General features: G+C 35.2%; 1 protein-coding gene across 2 annotated transcripts; it reads left to right on the top strand.

Moving 5' to 3' along the window:
- The first annotated feature begins 3,987 nt into the window (after positions 1 to 3,987).
- Positions 3,988 to 20,254, top strand: SLITRK6 (SLIT and NTRK like family member 6). Of its 2 annotated transcripts, XM_063425809.1 has the most exons (3): positions 3,988 to 4,459; positions 5,726 to 5,758; positions 16,445 to 20,254. In XM_063425809.1, the coding sequence occupies exon 3, from the start codon at positions 16,458 to 16,460 to the stop codon at positions 18,966 to 18,968; it is 2,511 nt and encodes an 836-aa protein (XP_063281879.1). In that variant the 5' UTR covers positions 3,988 to 4,459; positions 5,726 to 5,758; positions 16,445 to 16,457; the 3' UTR covers positions 18,969 to 20,254. The 2 variants fall into 2 exon arrangements, with proteins under 2 accessions (XP_063281879.1, XP_063281874.1); XM_063425804.1 differs by lacking the exon at positions 5,726 to 5,758.
- Positions 20,255 to 20,637: the final 383 nt, after the last annotated feature.

Raw genomic sequence — 20,637 nt, 5'->3', positions numbered from 1 at the left:
CTGGTATGCGCATCGAGACCCTATGGGTAATAAGACTGCGTTTCTTAAGAATTTTTAATAAATAAATAAATAATATCAAGAGATGCTGATTGGCCAGGACTGTGTCTGAATCATGCTGGCTCTGCCCTTGATCTGCCTCTTTGTCAGTCTCAGCCAATCCTATGGAGAAGCATTGTGATTGGATCAGGCTACCAATTCTGATGATGTCAGCTGACTGCTTATTTTTCTGAGTCTTACAGCATGCAGAGTTAAAGCTTCAGGTTTGAATACAGTAAGATTTTTACTATATTTATGGAGGTATGAGGGGCACAGGGGGGGCTAGATTGTGGTGTTAACACTATTGGGTCAGGAATACATGTTTGTGTTCCTGGCCCTATAGTGATCCTTTAATGAAGCAGTTTTGGTGTGTAGGTCATGCCCCTGCTTTCTCACTGCTCAATTCTTCATTTAGGAGTTAAATCAATTTGTTTATGCAGCACTATTCACACTTTCCTGCACGTGACTTACACAGTCTTCCTAAACACTTCCCGTAAAGAGTCAACTAATATTTACACTTCCTTTATTGCAGGAGTCTACTGTATGTAATTAAAGTTCAACTAAAGTTCAATTTACAGAGCAGTAAATAAAAACTTTTAAAGTAAGTAACATCTGATTGAAAATTAAACCATTTTGTTTTCATGCAGGCTGTGTCAGTCAATATAAATAAATTTGATTTAACTCTTACATTGCAGAGAATTGAACAGAGATACTGCAGGAGCATAATCTATACACAAAAAGTACCATAGTGTCCCTTTAATGATTGTAGTCTTTATATAAATACAAAGACACAATAAGCAGGGCATTTTATGATAGATTAGGGACTTTAAGAACTTTTTTGTGACCCTTAATCACTTCACTAAACTAGTCATGCATACATGATTCCAAAGGTATGTTCACACACTAAATGATCATGTGTACATGATTTTAACAGTTGCAAATTAAAGTTGCTTATTGCAAACTAATTTTGCTAGCATTTGCTGCCCATACAGCAGAGCCAATGCTAGATAGTGCAAACTTTTCTGAGCCCCACAAAAGCTGCAGGGGTCAATGGGGAAATCCCTACTGGTCCTGCACTGCTCACACAGCAGGTCTGTACTGCTGATGATTCCTCCTGGTCACAGACTGGATGTGAGAATTTAGGGGGGTTTCTTTCCAGAGGTGCAGACATGCACTAACAGCTTATTGAACCACCAGGGAACCCCACTAGCGTGCCAGGAAGGCCACTGCACCACCATAGAAACATGGACCCCTCCATGCACAAAGGTTAACAGGAGGGAAAAGCAATAACACTAAAAAAATGTGTAATAGTGGGTGGAGATGTTGAACACAGGCACACATCCTCCAAGCACAGTCACCTCCACACAGTCATCGCCCACACTCACAGTGTCATAGTCACCCTTATTGTTATAATTTCTAACAAATAGGACGGCAAATACTGAGCAAAACGATATTCCAGTGGTGACTAATAGACTTTGTTGGTTACATATCCTATACAAGATAAACACAAAAAAAGAGTCCAAAAATAATCCCAGAATCCTGCTAGACTCGCTCCAAAAAACCACAATGACTCCAAGGGTTGCATATAAAATATTTAAAACGAATATAAACGCTCACCAGTTAGTGGACAGTTGAGCTCAGCATCCAAAGTAGGGATAGTCAATCCTAGCTTGAACTAATTCAACAGAATCACAAAGGAGAATCCATCTAACACCTAAAATAATGTAGAAAGCAGATGCAGTCCATAATAAAATATAATATAAATAAAAAACTATTTCAGTTAACAAAATGTTTTATTTTACCATGTACTGCATCTGCTTTCTACATGCTTTTGGGTGTTAGCCATGATCTCCCTTGTGGTTCTGATACATATCCCATGCAAGCAGTTTATTCACCCTGTAACACTCCGCACCCAACACATGATCACTCTCGCAGTCATCCTCATACACACAAAGTCACCCAGACACACATTCTCATCTGTCAAGCACATACACAGGAATACAATGCCAGAGCCATGCAGAGACATACTCAGTCAAAAAAATACATAGCCAGATACACCCTGTCAGATACACACTGTGACTTTATGTCTATATATGTCAATGTGTATGTATCTGTGTGTTTTGTGTGCATGCGTATATGTCTATCAGTGTGTAAGCGTGTGCATGTATCAGAGTGTTCATATAAGCACAGGTATCAGTGTATTAGTGTGTGTAGCCAAAACCGTGCTATCCTGGCACGAGCCACTAAAGGTCAAAATCAGCTGTGAAACTACCTCGAGGGCATCCGTTGTTGGGTGGCCCTCATACTTGGGGCCACCTGATGAATATCTCTGATCAGGGGCAGACAGGCACAATGGCTCTTGAGCAGCATGACTGAGCAGTTGTCAAAACCATGATGCTTGAAAAAAAGTGAGTAAAGGTCACTTCCATTCAGCTTGCAGTGTTGCATGGGTTAGGAGCAGGCACAGAGAGAAGGGGAGAGCACTCTATGAAAGCCAGGACTATCCCCAGATTCCCATATACAAAAATATATTGTCCAAGTCAGACTTTCTTAAGGAAAAGAATGAAGCAACATTTAAGTTTAAAAATTAAGCATTTTCATTTTGGGTTGAGGAAGACAATTGCTAAGCTAAAGCTAAATGTTGCTACACTGTGTCCCTTAATAAAGTCTGCCTAGGAAAACACTTTTCTTTGTACATGGGATCCTTGGGATTTTCCTTTGCTGTTTGTGTGTCAGTGTGTATCTGTATGTGTATATATGTTTATAAATGTGTGTGTGCTAATTAATATGTGTGTGTATCTGTGTTTGTGTGGCGGTATACATACATATGTGCACACATCTGAACATTCAAATGACACCACTACACACAAGCACACCCTTGCATTCAAACACCAGCACTACACACAAATACATCCCTGCAATTAAATGATAATGCCATAAACAAGCACCACTGAATCCCATTGCCAACACTACACACAAATACACCTCTGTATTCTAACGACAACACCACACACAAATACACCCTTGCAGTCAAATGCTGAAACTTCATATACAAGCATACACTGTTCAACCACAAATTTAAAATGAATGACAGGTAAAGGGAATAACAGGACACCCAAAATACTTGGATTCTGGTAGTGTTTTTTAACACACACATATATATATATATATATATATATAAATACACACCTTTTTGTTTCCTGTATTTGCTTTTTTTAACTTTAAAGAATTTGTTAGAGAAATGATTAATGAGAGACAGCAAAGACAAATCTGTCAAGTTCAACCTTTCCTAACAACTTGACATATATAATAGGCTTACAATATTTGCTTTCACAGTAGAATAAAACTAAAACTTAAATCTGGATTTTCTATTTTCTTTAAGAAATTTGCAGTGAAAGGTTTAATGTCAATCAAGGAAGACAGGTTTGTCAAGTTCAACCTTACAGAACAACTGCACACTTTCTGTGGAAATAAAACAAGCAAACAAACTATGGCTGATCTAGAGGAGAAATATTCTTAGCTCAAGTAGCAATGTAGCATAACAACAGAAGAAAAGAAAGTTAGCACAATACACTTTATAGTAAGACACCAGGTACACTTGTCCATTTATCCATTTCATTAGCAGCATATTTCAATGTGTAAAAACAGGGTTTAATGAACTAGAGAACACTGAGCTTCACGACCAATCTTGCTTGCTCTAGAATGCCTTATTAGACTTGTTATTTCATTTTTATTAGAAACAAGAATATCTGTGTGTGTGTGTGTGTGTGTGATTAAATGGAGTAAAAGTAATTTGTCTATGCACGCACTGTAGCAAGGTGGAGTTTAATCCTATCTCAGTAATATGACACTTGCACATTAAACAATTCTGACGGGGAAGGGCTTGAAGGCTGAGTCAAAAGCCAAGAAATCTCCTCCTTTACGCCCATTTCTGTGCTCTTAGCAATTTGTCTAATAGTAATCTGAGCTAACACGAAAGACTAGAAAGAAAGGAATGGAAACACAGGCAGGGGCACAAACTAGATCTGCGCTTCACAGGGAGTCTCAGTTCATAACCATGTTTATTTGCTCCAGAGTGGCTTGCCAATGGTTAACTTCATCAAGTAAATTGGAGATAGCTTGGTTGGCTGCTCTGAATTTCAACTAAGAAACAAGATGCATGCTTCTGGATAAATTCCTACTGTATGCTGGACAGAAGCAGTGCAGTGGGAGCTCGGCACTATAATCTCCAGGCTCGTTCCTGTTCTGATTGCAGGCACCTTCATGAATATGTTTGAGCTTGCAGGATAATGAATGGTCAGGTGACAGTGTTCCTATTTGTTGGATGCTTTCTTTTCTACAGAGTGAGTCATATACCAAGCAGATTGTTTGTACCTCGCTAACCAAGTGCTGTCTTCTTGCTATATCTAACAGATCTATACAGGTAAGAATTCTATGTTAGAAGAGGTCTTAATTTATAGGGTCAGGTTTACCTCTATTATGTTTCTAAATCAAGTGTTGTTGCTGTGTTTACTGCATACTTAGTTTTAATTATATATCTTAGTTTAGTTTTTTTTTTTTTTTTGGTAATTTTAATGTATGTATCTGTAATTATTGCAATATACTAACTCAAAAAGGAGCTGTGTTGTTCTATTAACGGATTACAAAAATCTAGTTTGAATTGTATAAAATCTGGAATTCAGATGTCTTTAAGAAATTTTCAAATTGAAGTTCCGGCCTAATTTGTTCAAGTTATCAAGGCAGCACAATTCAATGTTTAGAGAGCAAAGCCCATTGTTTTTAACGCACAAAACAGGTAAGAGAAACTCATACGTTCTAATAGACTCCCTTACCTTTGTTACCACAGGACATAATACTGACATTGACATGTATAGTCCTATCATTAATCACCGTAAGCCCTGAAAGTCTTTGTACTAATGATTTGTCAAACCCTTGCTATATGAACTTTTGAAAAGAAAAAAACAAAAACTATTATAAAGTATACAGAAGCTTAAAAGCAGATAAACCGATGCATGTTTTGTTTATGTAAGCGTTTGCAATAGTTGACACTGTATATTATCAAATGGCATCCATGACAGCAAACATTTTTTCAAATTGATGTGTATGTAAATACGTTTTGAATGTATTGCTATAGTATTTTGTATTTTAATGCACACAGCTTCATCAACATAATACCCTTTACATCAGTCATCCCTTTCATTGATAATCCTGTCATGATTAAGAGCAAATCACTGATGTGTTGTAAATAAAGATATACATGTTCTTTTAGATAATAATTTGAAATGATGCCTAATTAATTGTTTTATACGCAATCCATTATTTCCTGCTGTAATTAGCAGTGGTTTAAATTATCAATGTATACCAGCATTTCAGAAATTAGAAGTAGTGCAAATTCATGGTTTTATTTTAATTCTAATAGAAACTATTGTAGTATGTTTTACATAAGTTGCAATTGATCTAATGTAAATTAGTCTCATATTTTAACTCCACAGTTCTTCAGAAATATCCTAAAACAAAATATGTCCACTTCTTAGTTAAAGGGTGTAAATACAAGAAATATCTTACTCTTTATATTTGTCATGATGCTTTATTGTCCTTTTTAAATGTGTTCTGCGTGTGACATTTTAAATGTTAGAAGCATAGTTATCAATATAGGGGTGACAATGACTTTCATATGTATATCTCTGAGTCTCTTTTATACTGCAGCATTGAAAAATAACAGGTAAGTACTCATCTGACTTAAAAGAATGAAAACCATTCATGGTAACATCAATATCATTAAGATTTTGACAAAATGAGACACAACAATTGCTCTTTTCTGTGGTACATTTTGATGATATATATATATATATATATATATATATATATATATATATATATATATATATATATATATATATATATATATATATATATATATATATATATATATGTTTCTGCTTAGTGCTTTTTTAGTGTAGCCTTTGCAAGCACTATAAAACAGGAGCATTTTTGGTACATAGCAGGGTTAATTTTAAAGTGAAAACAACATATGGTTAGTGATTACAACATCTGATCAATTATCTTCAAAACACATACTTGTTTAAAAACACTGTATACATTATGTATACATCCTGTATACACTATGGAAATGTGTATAATTCTCCACCTTTTGGGTCAAATGAAAACAGTATATGTCCTAGAGAATGCTTTGCGTTACTATATATACACACCATGACAGCATTTCACTAAAAGCATATTACAAATTTGCCTAAATAGTTATTGTAACTGACTACAACCACATTCTAATTTATATTTGCTTGGGATACATTACATTGCAGCTGATAATGAGTACAATGCAAATTGTGTTTGATGTAATGTGCAGCTGTTGTGAATTTGTGTTTGCCCTAGCTTTGGTGATTTCCTCATTCTCCTTTTGTGTTTTGAAAAGTTATTTTTAACATACATACACAATCTGAAAGAGAATTAAGGATTTAGATAGGATTACACTTTGCTAACATAATTTAGTAGCCTATAATTTTAAGACTGATTTCATCATCAATGTAGAGTCTTGATTCTGGTTCAAGAACATACGTTAAAGCCAGTCAGAAAAAGAATGGTTTATGAATCATTGACAAAACCATTTAAAGCATACAACAATTATGTAAAAACTTAAAAATTAATCAAATATTGTCTAGTGAGTCTCTTATGGTTATGAGATTGTATAATCTGCAATTTGATCAGTGTTTTGACGAAAAACATACAGGTAATAATTATTTATTTTATCTTTAATACTAACAATTTCTTTCATACTTTAAATGTGTATGTTTGGGGTAGCAGGTAAGGTCTGTGACCTTGTTTGTGTGTTTTATGTTTCCTTCTTGTTAAAATACGATCTACATCAGGTTTGGATGAACACACAATGTTACCTGCTCTAGAAAAATCTGCTTTACATTATTGGTTTGGGAATTATAGACTTTTAATTAACTATCTTGTAATACTGAGACATTGTTATATAGCACACTAAAATTGCATTTGGTATAGTCCATGTCAGTAATAATATTAGAACAGATATTGTTTTGAAGGATATTCATGTTTATTTTTATCAGTTGGTTTTTGATGTTTGATAGAGTGCAGAGAGAAGTTGCAAATCGGACATTTTCAAATTGGACAAAATTAGTAAGTGGAGTACCTCAGACTTCTGTCCTGGGTCCACTTATCTTTAACTTGTTCATGAACGAACTTGAAAAGGGTTTTCAAACTCATGTGTTTGCAGATTGCACAAATTTAGTAAGATCATAGAGTTTGAACATGATATAACTTTTCTACAGAGAGATTTGGATAAATTGAGAGACTGTTCAGGCAAGTGGCAGGTGAGATTCAAAACAGTTTAATGTAAAGTCATGCACTTTGGATTAAAGAACCCAGAACCCACTTACACATTAAATGGGGTTGAGTTAGGGATAACATCAAATGAGCTGACAATAATTATAGGGCCAACTGTCTGGGTCCAAAGATGAAATGCTGCCCTTGCCTCACCAAAACCACACCCACCAAAATATGTCCACATCCAATAGTATGTGCATTAGTGCGTGATATTTGGATAGCTGAGAGATGCATCTGGCATTGTTGCTAGTAATGTGTGTGAGTAGTTGTTACTGTGAGTTACTGTAAGGGATGTTAGTTGCTGTCTGTTGGTAACTGTGAGTGAGGTATGTGGCTATTTGTGGGTAGCTGTCTGAGCTAGACTGGGAGAAAAAACTTGCCAAGCAGCCCACTTTCAGATTTAACAAAAGCAACTTTATTTTTTTACATATTTATAAATAATTAGACTTCATTAACTCCACAAGTACAAACATCTAGAGACTGCAATCAGTTACATAGGTATGCATTTGCAAATGCACACAGACACACCTCATGTATGCACAGATATATCATTCAAACTCGCAGATGCGCAATTCAAACTCGCAGATGCACACAGATACATAATTACAGTCTCACACTCACGAATATCTACATCAAGCCACATACATATACTTGCAGAAACATAAATATACAGAACAGTCACAGCTACCTATACAAAAACATAAAGATAATCTCTCAAGTACACACATACAGATACATTATCTGTCATACATGCGGATACTTTCACAAATACATGTATGAATAAGACAGAGAGTTGACAGTTACACTTTTCCTTTACTTTACAATCAGAGATGAAAATTTGCTTCCAAACCTCATCGTGTATAGCTATTTCCTACCCCATGTAGTTCACCGGAGCCCACCTCCAAGATCAGCACTTTGCTGCACTTTGCTAGACTGAGATCACAGACTCATGGTAGTAAACAATGTTGTTTAAATAACATGATCCCACTTGGCAATTGATTGAAGAGCACAGAGCTAGTCAGGGAGATCTTTTGACTTCCCTCTCTGCTCTAGTGCTCCGCATACAGAATTGTTACCTTCATAACCCACAATTTGTTAAAAGGAAAGTAAGTATACAGCAAAAGGATGAAAATCGAAGAAAATACAGATTTGTGTTACAATAATGCTTACTACTGTGAGCTCTGGTCCGAAGGCTGCCTGGTGATGGTGAAGCTTCACATGCAGATCCCTCGCGCTTCTGTGCACAAAAACCGGAAGCCCCGCCATTTTAAAAATAATACTTCCTGGAATCCTGTCATGTAGAAGACAGAAGGAGACCAACAAGTTTTTACTGTATAGTAATAACTTGGTGGTTGGCACCCAGGCCCCTTACACATTGTTTGCTTGTGGAGTAAAAGTCCTACATGCAGTCTGCAGACAAGCAGATAAACCCTTGCTGCTAACTAGTTAACATGTGCAAGGGGTGGAAAAATACTGCCCAAGTCAAAGTGGCACTTGTGGCCATCATGAGCCATGCATTCTGTCTCAGTAAAGGGTGAATGTGAACTAAATCTTAAATATGTAGGTAGCAAGATTTAGAGATTTGATGTGATAGGTTATAAAGAAAGGGCTGCCAATATTAACACAAGGCACTTGTGGTGTTAGACTGATGGTTACACCCTTGAGTGTGAGGTGATATGTTGGATGATGTATTGGAAAGAAGAGGCTAAAGAAGTATTACAATCTTGGAAATTTTGAGTGTTAAGTAATGGGCAGAAAGGCAGGTAGAGACTGATGAAAAAGGTGAATTTAATTATGTGATTCATATTTTTATTGTATAAGTGAAAATGAATTCTAAAAGATATCACGGTATTGTCAAAAGCTGGAGTCTAAAGATTTGAGCCTTGTAGCATCTCAGTGAATTAAAACATTTTATTTAGGACACAATATAATCGGGTCAGTGTGGCTGTTTTTTTGCTAATAAGACAGTCATGAGTTTTTTTTTTCTTATAGTAAAATTGTTGAAGGTAAACCATTTATTATTTTGAAACTGTTTCCAATTCTGGTAGTGAATCACACTCTTACAACTTTATTGCAGCTTTAAACATGAAGGGAGCTATAGGAAAAATCTATTTTCTAACTAAAATATGAATTTAAAGAATTTTAGGTGATAAATACTATATTTGAATCAATTCAAGGTGGCTATTTAATCATGTCAATATAAAAACATATTTACAGGGTTGGAATGAAGGTATCTTTATTACAGCTGTCTTACAGCACACAGGCTGATTGACTGGTAAATAACTTCAGTTGGCCAATTGTAACCATTCACTCATGTAAACACACATAACTAGACAATCATAAATACATACATCACATGTTGACATACAAAAACACACACCACATACTTGTAATTAATATATTCCCTATCTCTTTATGCTTCTCTTTTCACTTCTTCCAGGGGTCAATAGAGAAGTTGAAAGATTTTGAAGATTCAGGAGTCTAATCAAAGAATTTTAAGGGTGTTTATACTTCATGATTTCACAGATACAGCTTCAGGGCTTCCCTTGCACTCCCACAGGCCATACTTTCTCAAAGCACTGGAAGGATGTGCTGTCATATATGATAAACTAATATTGTGATTTGGCCAAACTGGTTTACAATACTTTTACTATAGTCATAGAATAAATATGTCAGTCAAGGGGTTTAGAAAGTCACCTTCAGACTGGAATTTCAATGTGTGAATTAGTGTATAAAACAATGCTTTCACATTAAGTTTCAGTCATAACAAGACTTCATAGTCAAATATGTTTAAATTGAAAAGCTGCTTTGATAGGTAAGCGTGCGTATACAGGAAGACGAAAAGCATTCAGTGCATTCTTTACCTGACATTTGAATTTTTTGCCTTGGGTATAGTGGGTTCTATGTAATTTTCTAAAGTTCACAGGGTGTGTCACAAACTATAGAATGCATGTTTTTAGTTTTAAAGCAAATTGCACTGACCCTGCAATTAATTTGTTCATTGTGATGCTTTGTGTACTTTGGCGATTAAATTGTTGATACATATTATACTTGTAAAAGTGTTATTTCACATATGCGTGGCAGGTTTCTTCAGTTAAAGCATTTCTGGATGTTTAATCACTCAGTAAAGGAAATTACTTAGACAATTGCTCTGTTAAAGTACACAGAAATAAGAATAATTTAGGTGAAATTGAACACTTTGTAGTCTTATGTTCAGGAATAATAAGAGACATTACTAAGTAGTGAGTCTTAAAGCATTGCTTCTCAAACAAGTTTTAAAAAGAACACTCAAAACAATGTTTACTATGCCAGGAGATCACTGACTGACATCACAACTCAGTGTAAGTAGTCAAACCGTTTTAGAATTGGTTTGACTTATTACCTTGGGTCTGCTGCACCTTGCTTCCTGCCACCGTTGCAGTTTACAGGAGAGCTGAGCTAAGTCTGGCACTGCCACCTGATACATTGAGTGTGATCAGCTGATGCTCTCAGTCAATGCAGTGCAGGGCCTAGTTTAGGAGAGCTACTGGAAGCTCCTTAACCCCTTAAGGACACATGACCTGTGTGACATGTCATGATTCCCTTTTATTCCAGAAGTTTGGTCCTTAAGGGGTTAAAAAGAGCAGCTGGCATTCCCGTATGTTGAGAGGATGTGGGATGGGAAACAGCCCCATATAGACCCCAGGTAAGAACTCAATGCATTCTAAAGTGGATTGACTAATTACAATGGGGGAGAGGAAGCATTCGGAAACAGTTGGTGCCATTGACACTACAGCACAGTGTAGTGGTTATGGTTGTTGAAGTGTTCCTTTAAGTATGAACTGTGGTTTAGGATTCTGAGATTAACCAACTCTGTTTCATAGAATAAACCGATAAAATATGCTCCTAGCCAGTCATTTTATTCCTAGAAATAAAACTATAACAAATCAAAAAGAAAATCATGTGTGATGCTTTTCACTGCCAATCAGTAAAACCTGTCAATATAGAACCAAAAAGAATTTGGCTCAACTAAATGAATTCCAGTCATGAAACATCCATTCATGAACTAATAAAATCCAAATCATTCCAATAGTGAACACTTTTCTAAGTAACTGAATGTAACAATAAAAATGAACAGGTTTTATCCTTTGTGTCAGATGCAGCTAGAACTGAAAATCACCTCTCAGAATTTTTTCTAGCACACTTTTGTCTTGTTTATAGTATTCTAAATAATTTCTAAAGCTATGCGGGAAGCAGTAAACCTGGGTCTAAAATAAACCATATCTGTTTAAGAAAATGGCTTGACTGATCCATTAATAGGAATCATAGACAAATTAAATTGATATGTATTAATAGGTAGTGGACTTGTAACTTTGAATTGTAAAAATCAGGGTAAAAGAGGACAAATGTGACAAAAGCAGAGGGGAAATTTAACCAAATAAGCATTTTTGACAACATTTTTTAATTCATTTCGAATAAGCCCCCATGGTTTTGTGTCACTTAAATTATGCTTTTGAATCAAGCAAAGCATGTTTGAAATGCCTAGCTTATAGACATTTTTGCACACCAGTAATCAATGTTATTCACTAAACCCTGAACTGTTAATGTTTCGCCAGGGAATGCTAACTGTGGCTAAAATAACTGAATATATAATGACTATATATTTTCCTGTTCACTTGTTTAGCTTAAATGTTTTAATTCACTACCAGTTTACAGTTTATTGAATATCACAGAATTTGTTTGTGCTTGTTTTTGAAGCTAAGGTAATCTGAAAGTTAAGTGGTCACCGAAGGCTTATTATAGGTGACACTTAAATAAACACACTGAGACATGTCAAAATAAGCATGTAAAAGTTGTGGGCTGTAGTAGTTCTTTGTTTTACTGCTTAGAGAAGTTCAGTAAGCAGGTGACAACAGCTGCAGGAAAAAAAAAGAGAGAGGTTAATTCTTACTGTCTCTTTTTGGAGAACAGCTTGAATTCGTGGTTGCTGATCAGATCATGGTCGCTGCATGCTCAACAAAGAAAAAACATATTTTTTCTGCTGAAATGCAAAACTTTGTGAGCGACAGTAAAAATATGTAGCATACTTTTTCTGTTATTAGGGCTGGATATCCTCCAAGGCAGTTTCTGTTTTTCTGTTTTTGCCAACTGATCATTTAATTGTAGTATGTAAATAGGTCTGTAACAGGGCAGGGTGGATTTTGAATGACCTATTGTGAATGCATTTTTTGGCTTGTGCAGACATGCATGCTAGTAAATAAAATTACATTATTGTATGTAACATGCTAATAACAGTGCTTGTTATACTACAAAGATTATGGGCCACTCTGTTCATGCACACATGCTATATACTTTGGATATAACATTAAGGGTTTCCTAGAATTTAAGAATATTATTAAAAATACTGATTATTTTATAGAATCTTCACATTCTAATGGTATGCATTTTTGCCATGCAGTGTATATGTTTTTTTATTCATAAAATTGTAAAGGTTATCTGTTAAACTCCGAATGTGCCCCCATTTAGCATTATTAAGAATTATATACCTCCAAAATTCCCAATTTCTATCTTTCTAGGAATTCCATTTTGTTGATATTTAAGTGTAGAACAGAGTTCCACAGCATTAAAAGACCACTTAACACCCCAAAACACTTCAGTTTGCCGAAGTGTTTTATGGGTGAAGATTATGCTAATTTAACCGCAGTTTATAAAAATGCAGATTTCTATGAAAAATCACCACTTTTATAAATTAGCTATGGAACACTCTCCTGGCGGTCAATCAAATATCCAGGGAGGATTACAAGCCCCTTCCTTTAGCTCCTCTAAGGTAACGAAAGTGGTAGGCATGCTCTACTTGATAGGAAACACTTATTAACGCATCTTAGAGTATCCGGGCTTAACATACATAAGAGATATTGTGGTAAAACACAAGCCAAGGGCAGGATAACAGAGAGACAAAATAAACGAATAACTAGCTGGACTTAGGAAATCGTAATAAAAGGACATATTTACTAACCAGATTAAGGTTACAGAAATGTTCAGAGTCAAGAACTAGTGAAGGTCAAAAACAAACAGGAACAAGAAATGCACTAAATGGATGCTAGGGACAGAAAGCGTGCTAGGGCCCAGTAAATGGGGCCAAGGAGGTTTATATAGTGTTAGGTGTGATTTGATTGGTCCCTTTCATACCTGTATGAATAGGGAACAACGTTGACCAAGTAGAATGTGATGTGGCATCCACTCTGAGCCTTTAAGAGTACACTCTGAATGTGAGCAGCATTCTTCTTTCTGGAATTTGGTCTGTTTGAATGACTTAACCTTTCAGTGCACACGGCTCACAAGGGGATATCTGATTGCTGTGCCGACCAGGTAAGTAACACTACAGGCAAAGAAACAAGTGTGGATATGGGAAGGACAAATGGAAGGTGAGACATATGCAGTGCTGATCAAAATAAAGAAAACTCATGCGGGTGAGTTTCAGAGTAATGGGTTACTTAGAAAAGAGTGGAGAGATATGAAGAAGTATGGGACTAAGGAGAAGCAACACAGGTGGGTGAGGTAAGGATAGAAGTGGCAGGAGATGGAGAAATATATACCTGCCCACTCTCTAGAAATGCATTCCCTGGTTGTCCATGGTGCAGCCTCTATACCTCGTGATTCCAGTGCTGTGTGTGGGAGTCAAAGAGCAGAAGCCATTTTCAAGCTCATTGATCCCAGTGTGCACCTGCCTCCTGCACTTGAAAGGTAAAATACAGGGCACTCAGATTAGTCTTGGGTGAAAAAATGTCTAGTTCCACCACTGATAATATGTATGGTGTATGACTTTATTACAAAGTATAAACAACACATACTTTTTTTTCTGTAAACCACAATACAATCTGGCTATGACCCTCCCAAGCTTAATCTCTACCACCCACAGATATTACATGGATCAGTCAGAGGGGTTGGATTTACAAATCAAAGAATGACATTCTGATTAATACACTATGTTGTCTTACAATGATGTGCCACTTTAACTGTTCATTGCATTCTCCACACTATGCCTATTCTGAGCACCTGTAAGGTAATGAGGCAACAGTGTATGCTCTCCTTTGTATGTTCCATAGTTATGTACGCTGAAAAGAGACTTACGCTCATCACTTTTTCTGTTACCTTCATTGCACTGTCATTGACATGTTGACCTTACTTTTCAGCAGAAGCTGAATGTCAATTATATGAGCCTGGGATATTTTTTTTTACTAGTTTGCAATCTCCTGTTATCTGTAATATATGATTGCATTGCATAGTATAGAAACATTTATTTATCAGTGCAGATGGTTTCTCTACAATGAATTTGGTCAAAGGAAATGTGATATCAAAACATCTCTCAGATTTATACATTATTGCCCTATGTTGAGCCTTCCAGGGATTTACATTACATTGCTAATTAAAACTGAAACATCATTCTATATGTAACCAGAGTTAGATAATGGAAAATAAACATGCTGCATTTTTAGAGCCCTACTGTTACGGATATATAGTTGGAATCATTTCATGCAGCTATGTTTTTTTTTTTTTTTTGGTGTTAATGAATAATTTACAATGATCTTGTCAACTAGCTTGCAGAAACATTACGGATTTCCTATACAAGGTCTAATTTTGAGTGAAATTGTAATACCGAACTTATAAAGTTGGGAACATTCCAGAGATTTAATTTTGGGTGGTAGTGGTACAGATGTCCTGAAATGACAAACTGCCCATTGTACAGCGCTACAGAATCTGATGGCGCTATATAAATAATAAAATAATAATAAAAATAATAATAATAATAATGTACATTATGCCGGAATAGGGATTCTATAAAATATGGATTCATAGGGTAGTAAGGTGTCAACAAACCTAAGCTGTCAAGCATGGTGAATTTATTCAATAGAATAGTGAAGCAGGTAACTTCACAAGATGATACGAGTTATAAAAATGTAACAATTTTCGTAGAAAGAGCACGGTGTTTTATAGACAGAATCAGCCATCTAAAAATATTGCATCACCATGATAAAATAATACATAAAAGGTTAATTACAAGTGTGCTTTAAAGTGAGAAAATAATGTGAAAAATAAGCTAGCTACAAGGCCTGTCTTCTAAAACCTTAGGTACATGCTTATCTGCCAGGGATGGGATATATATTTAAGATTACGTATATGTAAAATGATACACAAAAAGTACCTTTTAATTAAATGTATTTACATTGTTTGGTATTTGACCAATTTCCATTATTTTCAACCCTTATAATCCCACTACAATTGGGATGAAAAGCAAAATTATCCTTAGTCTTAATGCACGTGGCTAGCTAAAAATAATCTAAGTTAAAGGTTCTCAGATCTACCTGTGGGCTATCACACTATAACAATATATATTTCCTCATATAAATATGTTTGCTTTTGTTTTGTAACACTAACCAGTGTTCAAAATAATATCATATTCATGACACACTTTATAAACATGAAAGACTTAAGGCATTATATTTGATATGCTTCAAAGTGAAATTTGCCATTGTCTCACGGATCGTATGTTGTTTTTTAAAAATTATTCTTCCTTTGAAAAAGAGAAATGTATACACTTCTTAGTAGACATCTGTAGTATCAAGTTGGATTTTACCTTTCCTATATTTAGTGTTACCAGAAAACTTCTTTACTAAACTATACATATATAGTAGAGCTATGGTTTATTTTTCTTTATGTAGGTCAATAGCTGCAAGACATTTATGCAACATTGGGTCGTGCTATTGAAACTCATGTTGATAAAACATAATAAGCCTCCATACAAATTTACACACCTATTAGGCTAATCATACTTCATAAAAATGAAAAAAGAGCTACCTTGACTTTTGTATTAATTGATTACAATGGAATTATATGTAAAGTACAACATGACTTTAATGGTTAATGCAACATAGATAATATGCAGTGATCAATGCTATTTACTAAAATAATGGATTTAAATTTAATTGTTTAAGGGAATATGTTTGACATTTTTAAGTATGTTTATTGTTAAAATATTTAAATTATATAACTTCTTATTTTCTAGGGAGAAGATCCTAATGCTGCGCAACATGGCTTTTTCAGTTATACTAATACTTCTTATTATATCGTCATCTGAAATGAGTGAGTCTGAATTTTCATTGATGAATTCTTGTAAATCACTTTGCTTTTGTGAGGAAAAGGATGGCACACTGTTTGTGAACTGTGAAGGAAAACATTCTGTTGAATTAATGGAGTTAACCATACCACCATCTCAATATTTGGATATTAATCTCATGAACAGTGGTCTGTATAAGCTGCATAGGGATGAATTTTCAAGCTTTAGTAACATCATATCACTTCACCTTGGATTTAATTATATCGACGATATTGAACCAGGAGCATTTAATGACCTCCGTATCCTTAAAAAACTTCACATTAACCACAATTCATTAGAGATACTTAAGGAAGACACTTTTATGGGACTGGAAAATTTGGAGTTTCTTCAAGCAGACAACAATTTTATTACCACCATTGAAGTCAATACATTTAGCAAACTTAACAGGTTAAAAGTGCTAATACTCAATGATAATGCCATTGATTTCTTACCTGCAAATGTTTTTCGCTTTGTACCCTTGACACACTTAGACTTAAGAGGAAACCAGTTGCAGACTTTACCATATGTTGGTCTTTTAGAACACATAGGAAGAATAATAGAGTTCCAGATTGAGGACAATAGATGGGTTTGTGACTGTGAATTGTTACAGCTGAAGATCTGGCTGGAAAATTTGCCTCAGCAATCAACAGTAGGTGATGTTGTATGTTATAATCCTCCACATTTGAAAGGGTCTATTCTGAGAAAATTAAAAAAAGAAATGATCTGTTCTACATATCCTAATAATGAGCTCATAGACTCTTCTGGACCATTATCGCTTATTGGCACAGCTTCAGTCATTGATAGCCATTCTCCAACAAAGATAACATCAGTTCAGAAATTTCCTACAAAGGAAACCATATTTGCTTTTCCTAAATCACCTACTTTGCTCCCAGACACACATTGTCCAATACCGTGTCACTGTTCTAGTCACACATCATCAGGAACTTTAATCCATTGCCAAGAACGTAACATTGAAAGTGTGTCTGATCTTGGGTCACCACCACAAAATCCAAGAAAACTGTTTCTGGCAGGAAACATAATCCACATGCTTTATAAATGGAACTTTATTGAATATGGAAGCCTAGAAATGCTTCATTTGGGAAATAACCACATTGAAATAATTGAAGAAGCATCCTTCGTGAATTTGACTAAACTAGAAAAGCTGTATTTAAATGGCAATCAGTTAAGAAGCTTAAATGCAGGCTTATTTATTGGACTGCCAAATATTGAATATTTGTTCTTGGAATATAATGCCATCAAAGACATTTTACCTGGAACATTTTCATTAATGCCAAAACTTAGAGTTCTTTATTTAAACAACAATCTTTTGCACACATTGCCAGACTACATTTTTGCTGGCGTTCCCTTAGCGAAATTAAATCTTAAAACAAATCAATTTACAATTTTCCCAAGTAATGTATTAGAAGACCTGAACTGGTTAGTACAATTTGAACTTCAAGAGAATCCTTGGAACTGTAATTGCAATTTACTTGAGCTTAAAATCTGGATACAAACGCATAAACATGCCATTGTCAGTGAGATTTTGTGCAATGCCCCAAAAGAGCTGAGTAAAATGGATTTAAAATCATTACATAAGGAAACACTGTGCACAGAGTTCATAAACAATCAACAGATTCCTACACAGTTAACTTTTATCAACCAAACCTCTCCAAGTACCATACCCAGTCAAGTTGATAATATATTAAAATCACTTTCTGATTACATACCACTGTCTGTCTTGATTCTTGGTCTCCTTATATTTTTAATTACAGCCGTGCTCTGCTCTGCTGGAATAATTGTTCTTGTTTTACATAAACGTCGCAGACACAAAAAGAAACAGGAAAATGGAAACATTAGAGAAACCAGTCCCGTCCATATTCAATACAGTATGTACGGCCATAAAACCACACATCATACAACAGAACAACCATGCTCAACTCTTTCTGAGCAGCAACTTACAAGTCCTGCCATTCAGGTTTATCAGAGTCCGCCATTTAGCCATAAACAATCTGAACAAGAAATAGATGATGACAAAGATGTCACAGACCCCCAAAAAATGTATAGAGGTCTTTTCAATGAAGAAAGTAATCCAATGTTGGCTAATTTAAATATGAAATTCGGTGGCAAAGATCATTCTGCAGAATTTCTGCCTTTCCATGATGCAAGTTATTTGTACAGAAACATAATTGAAAAAGAAAAAGAAATTCAACAGCTTGGAATTGCTGAATATTTAAGGAAAAACATCAGTAATTTACAACCAGATACTGAAGTACATTATCCAAGAACTCGCGATGAGTTAAAATTAATGGAAACATTTATGTATTCTAGACCACGGAAGGTTTTGGTAGAGCAGACTAAAAATGAATATTTTGAACTTAAAGCCAATCTCCATTCCGAACCTGACTATTTGGAGGTCTTAGAACAACAGACTTAAACCATCATGACACATTTTAAGAAGCTATCAACTATTTTTTTGCAACGTAAAGTGCCTCACTGACTTAATCATCAAAACCAACAAATAAAACATAGCAGATCTCAGGGATACATGTGCACAGATGTACAGTGCCTTCCACTAATATTAGCACCTTTGGTAAATATAATCAAAGAAGGATGACAAAAATATTTTTTAGAATTTTTATTGTTTAACATTTTGATCTTTTTTTTCGTAAAATACACAAAAATACTCTGCTCTCATGGATGTCAAACAATTGCAAACACAACACAGTTTTTTTGCATTAAAAATAATTGTTAAATATATGTGTGACACAATTATTGGCACCATTTTAGTGAATACTTTGTGCCACCTCTCTTTGTCACGATAACAGCTATGAGGCGGACAATACATGTCAAGAGATCTAAGACTATTCCTCCATACAGAACCTCTCCAGATTTTGAGGTCAATGCGGGTGGACTCTCTTTTTCAGTACACCCCAAGGTTTTCTATAGGGTTCATTTTAGGGGACTGGAATGGCCATGGCAGGACCTTGATTTTGTGGTCAGTAAACCATTTTTGTGTTTTTTTTATGTGTTTTCTGAATCATTGTCCTGCTGGAAGATCCAACTATGGCCCATTTTAAGGTTTCTCATGATGCGATGAACCCTAACAAAATGTCCAGATCTTCTGGCAGAAAAATAGTCCCAAACATTAAAAAGCCACAACTATATTTACTCATATGGCTATCTCTCTGTGTGCACCAAATTTACCTCTATTTTTTGTTTTTTTCTAACCATAGAACACAATCCCATTTAATGTTCCAGTAGTGTCTTGCAAACTGAAGACACTTGATTTTTGTTGGATGAGAGTAGTCTTTTTTCATGAAACCTTTCCAAACAACTTGTGGTGATGTAGGTGATGTTAGACTGTAGTTTTGGAGACTTTCTGACCCCAAGATGCAACAAACTTCTGCAGTTCTCCTGCTGTGATCCTTGGAGATTTTATGGCCACATGAACCATATTCTTCACAGTGCATTGAGACAATATAGACACGTGTCCACTTTCAGATTGAGTCATAACGTTTCCAGATAACTGGAACTTCTTAATTATTGCTTTGATGGTGTAAATGGGCAATGTGTTTGCTATTTTCTTATAGCCACTTCCCATTTACTGAAGTTCTTAAACCTTTTGTTGCACAACACAGCTATGTTCAATGGTCACATTGTGACGAATAACTGAGGAAATTTTGCCTATGCGTTACCTCATGTTTATACACCTGAAAAATCTTCAGGTGTATTCTTATCATATTAATTCATAGGGGTGCCAATAATTGTACCACACATATATTTAACAAAGATTTTTTTTTTATAAGCCTGTGTTGTGTTTGCAAATGGTTGATAGATGTTGATGAGAGCAGAGTATTTTTGTGTCTTTTTTAAACAAAAGATCAGAAAGTTGAACAATAAAGACTTATTTTCACAGCCTTCTTTGCTCATATTTACTAAGTGTGCCAATATTAGTGGAGAGCACTGTGTATACAATTTAAGAACCTTTGCTCTCTATACAAGAAGTTGCCCCCTTTTTAAAAAAAAAAAAAAAAAAATATATATATATATATATATATTCACATTTGTAGAAAGAAAAAACATTAAGTATGCATAAGACTTTG

Source organism: Pelobates fuscus, chromosome 1 (genome assembly GCF_036172605.1).
Source record: "Pelobates fuscus isolate aPelFus1 chromosome 1, aPelFus1.pri, whole genome shotgun sequence".
Classification (NCBI taxonomy): Eukaryota; Metazoa; Chordata; class Amphibia; order Anura; family Pelobatidae; genus Pelobates; species Pelobates fuscus.
This window is presented reverse-complemented; position numbering and strand designations above follow the sequence as displayed.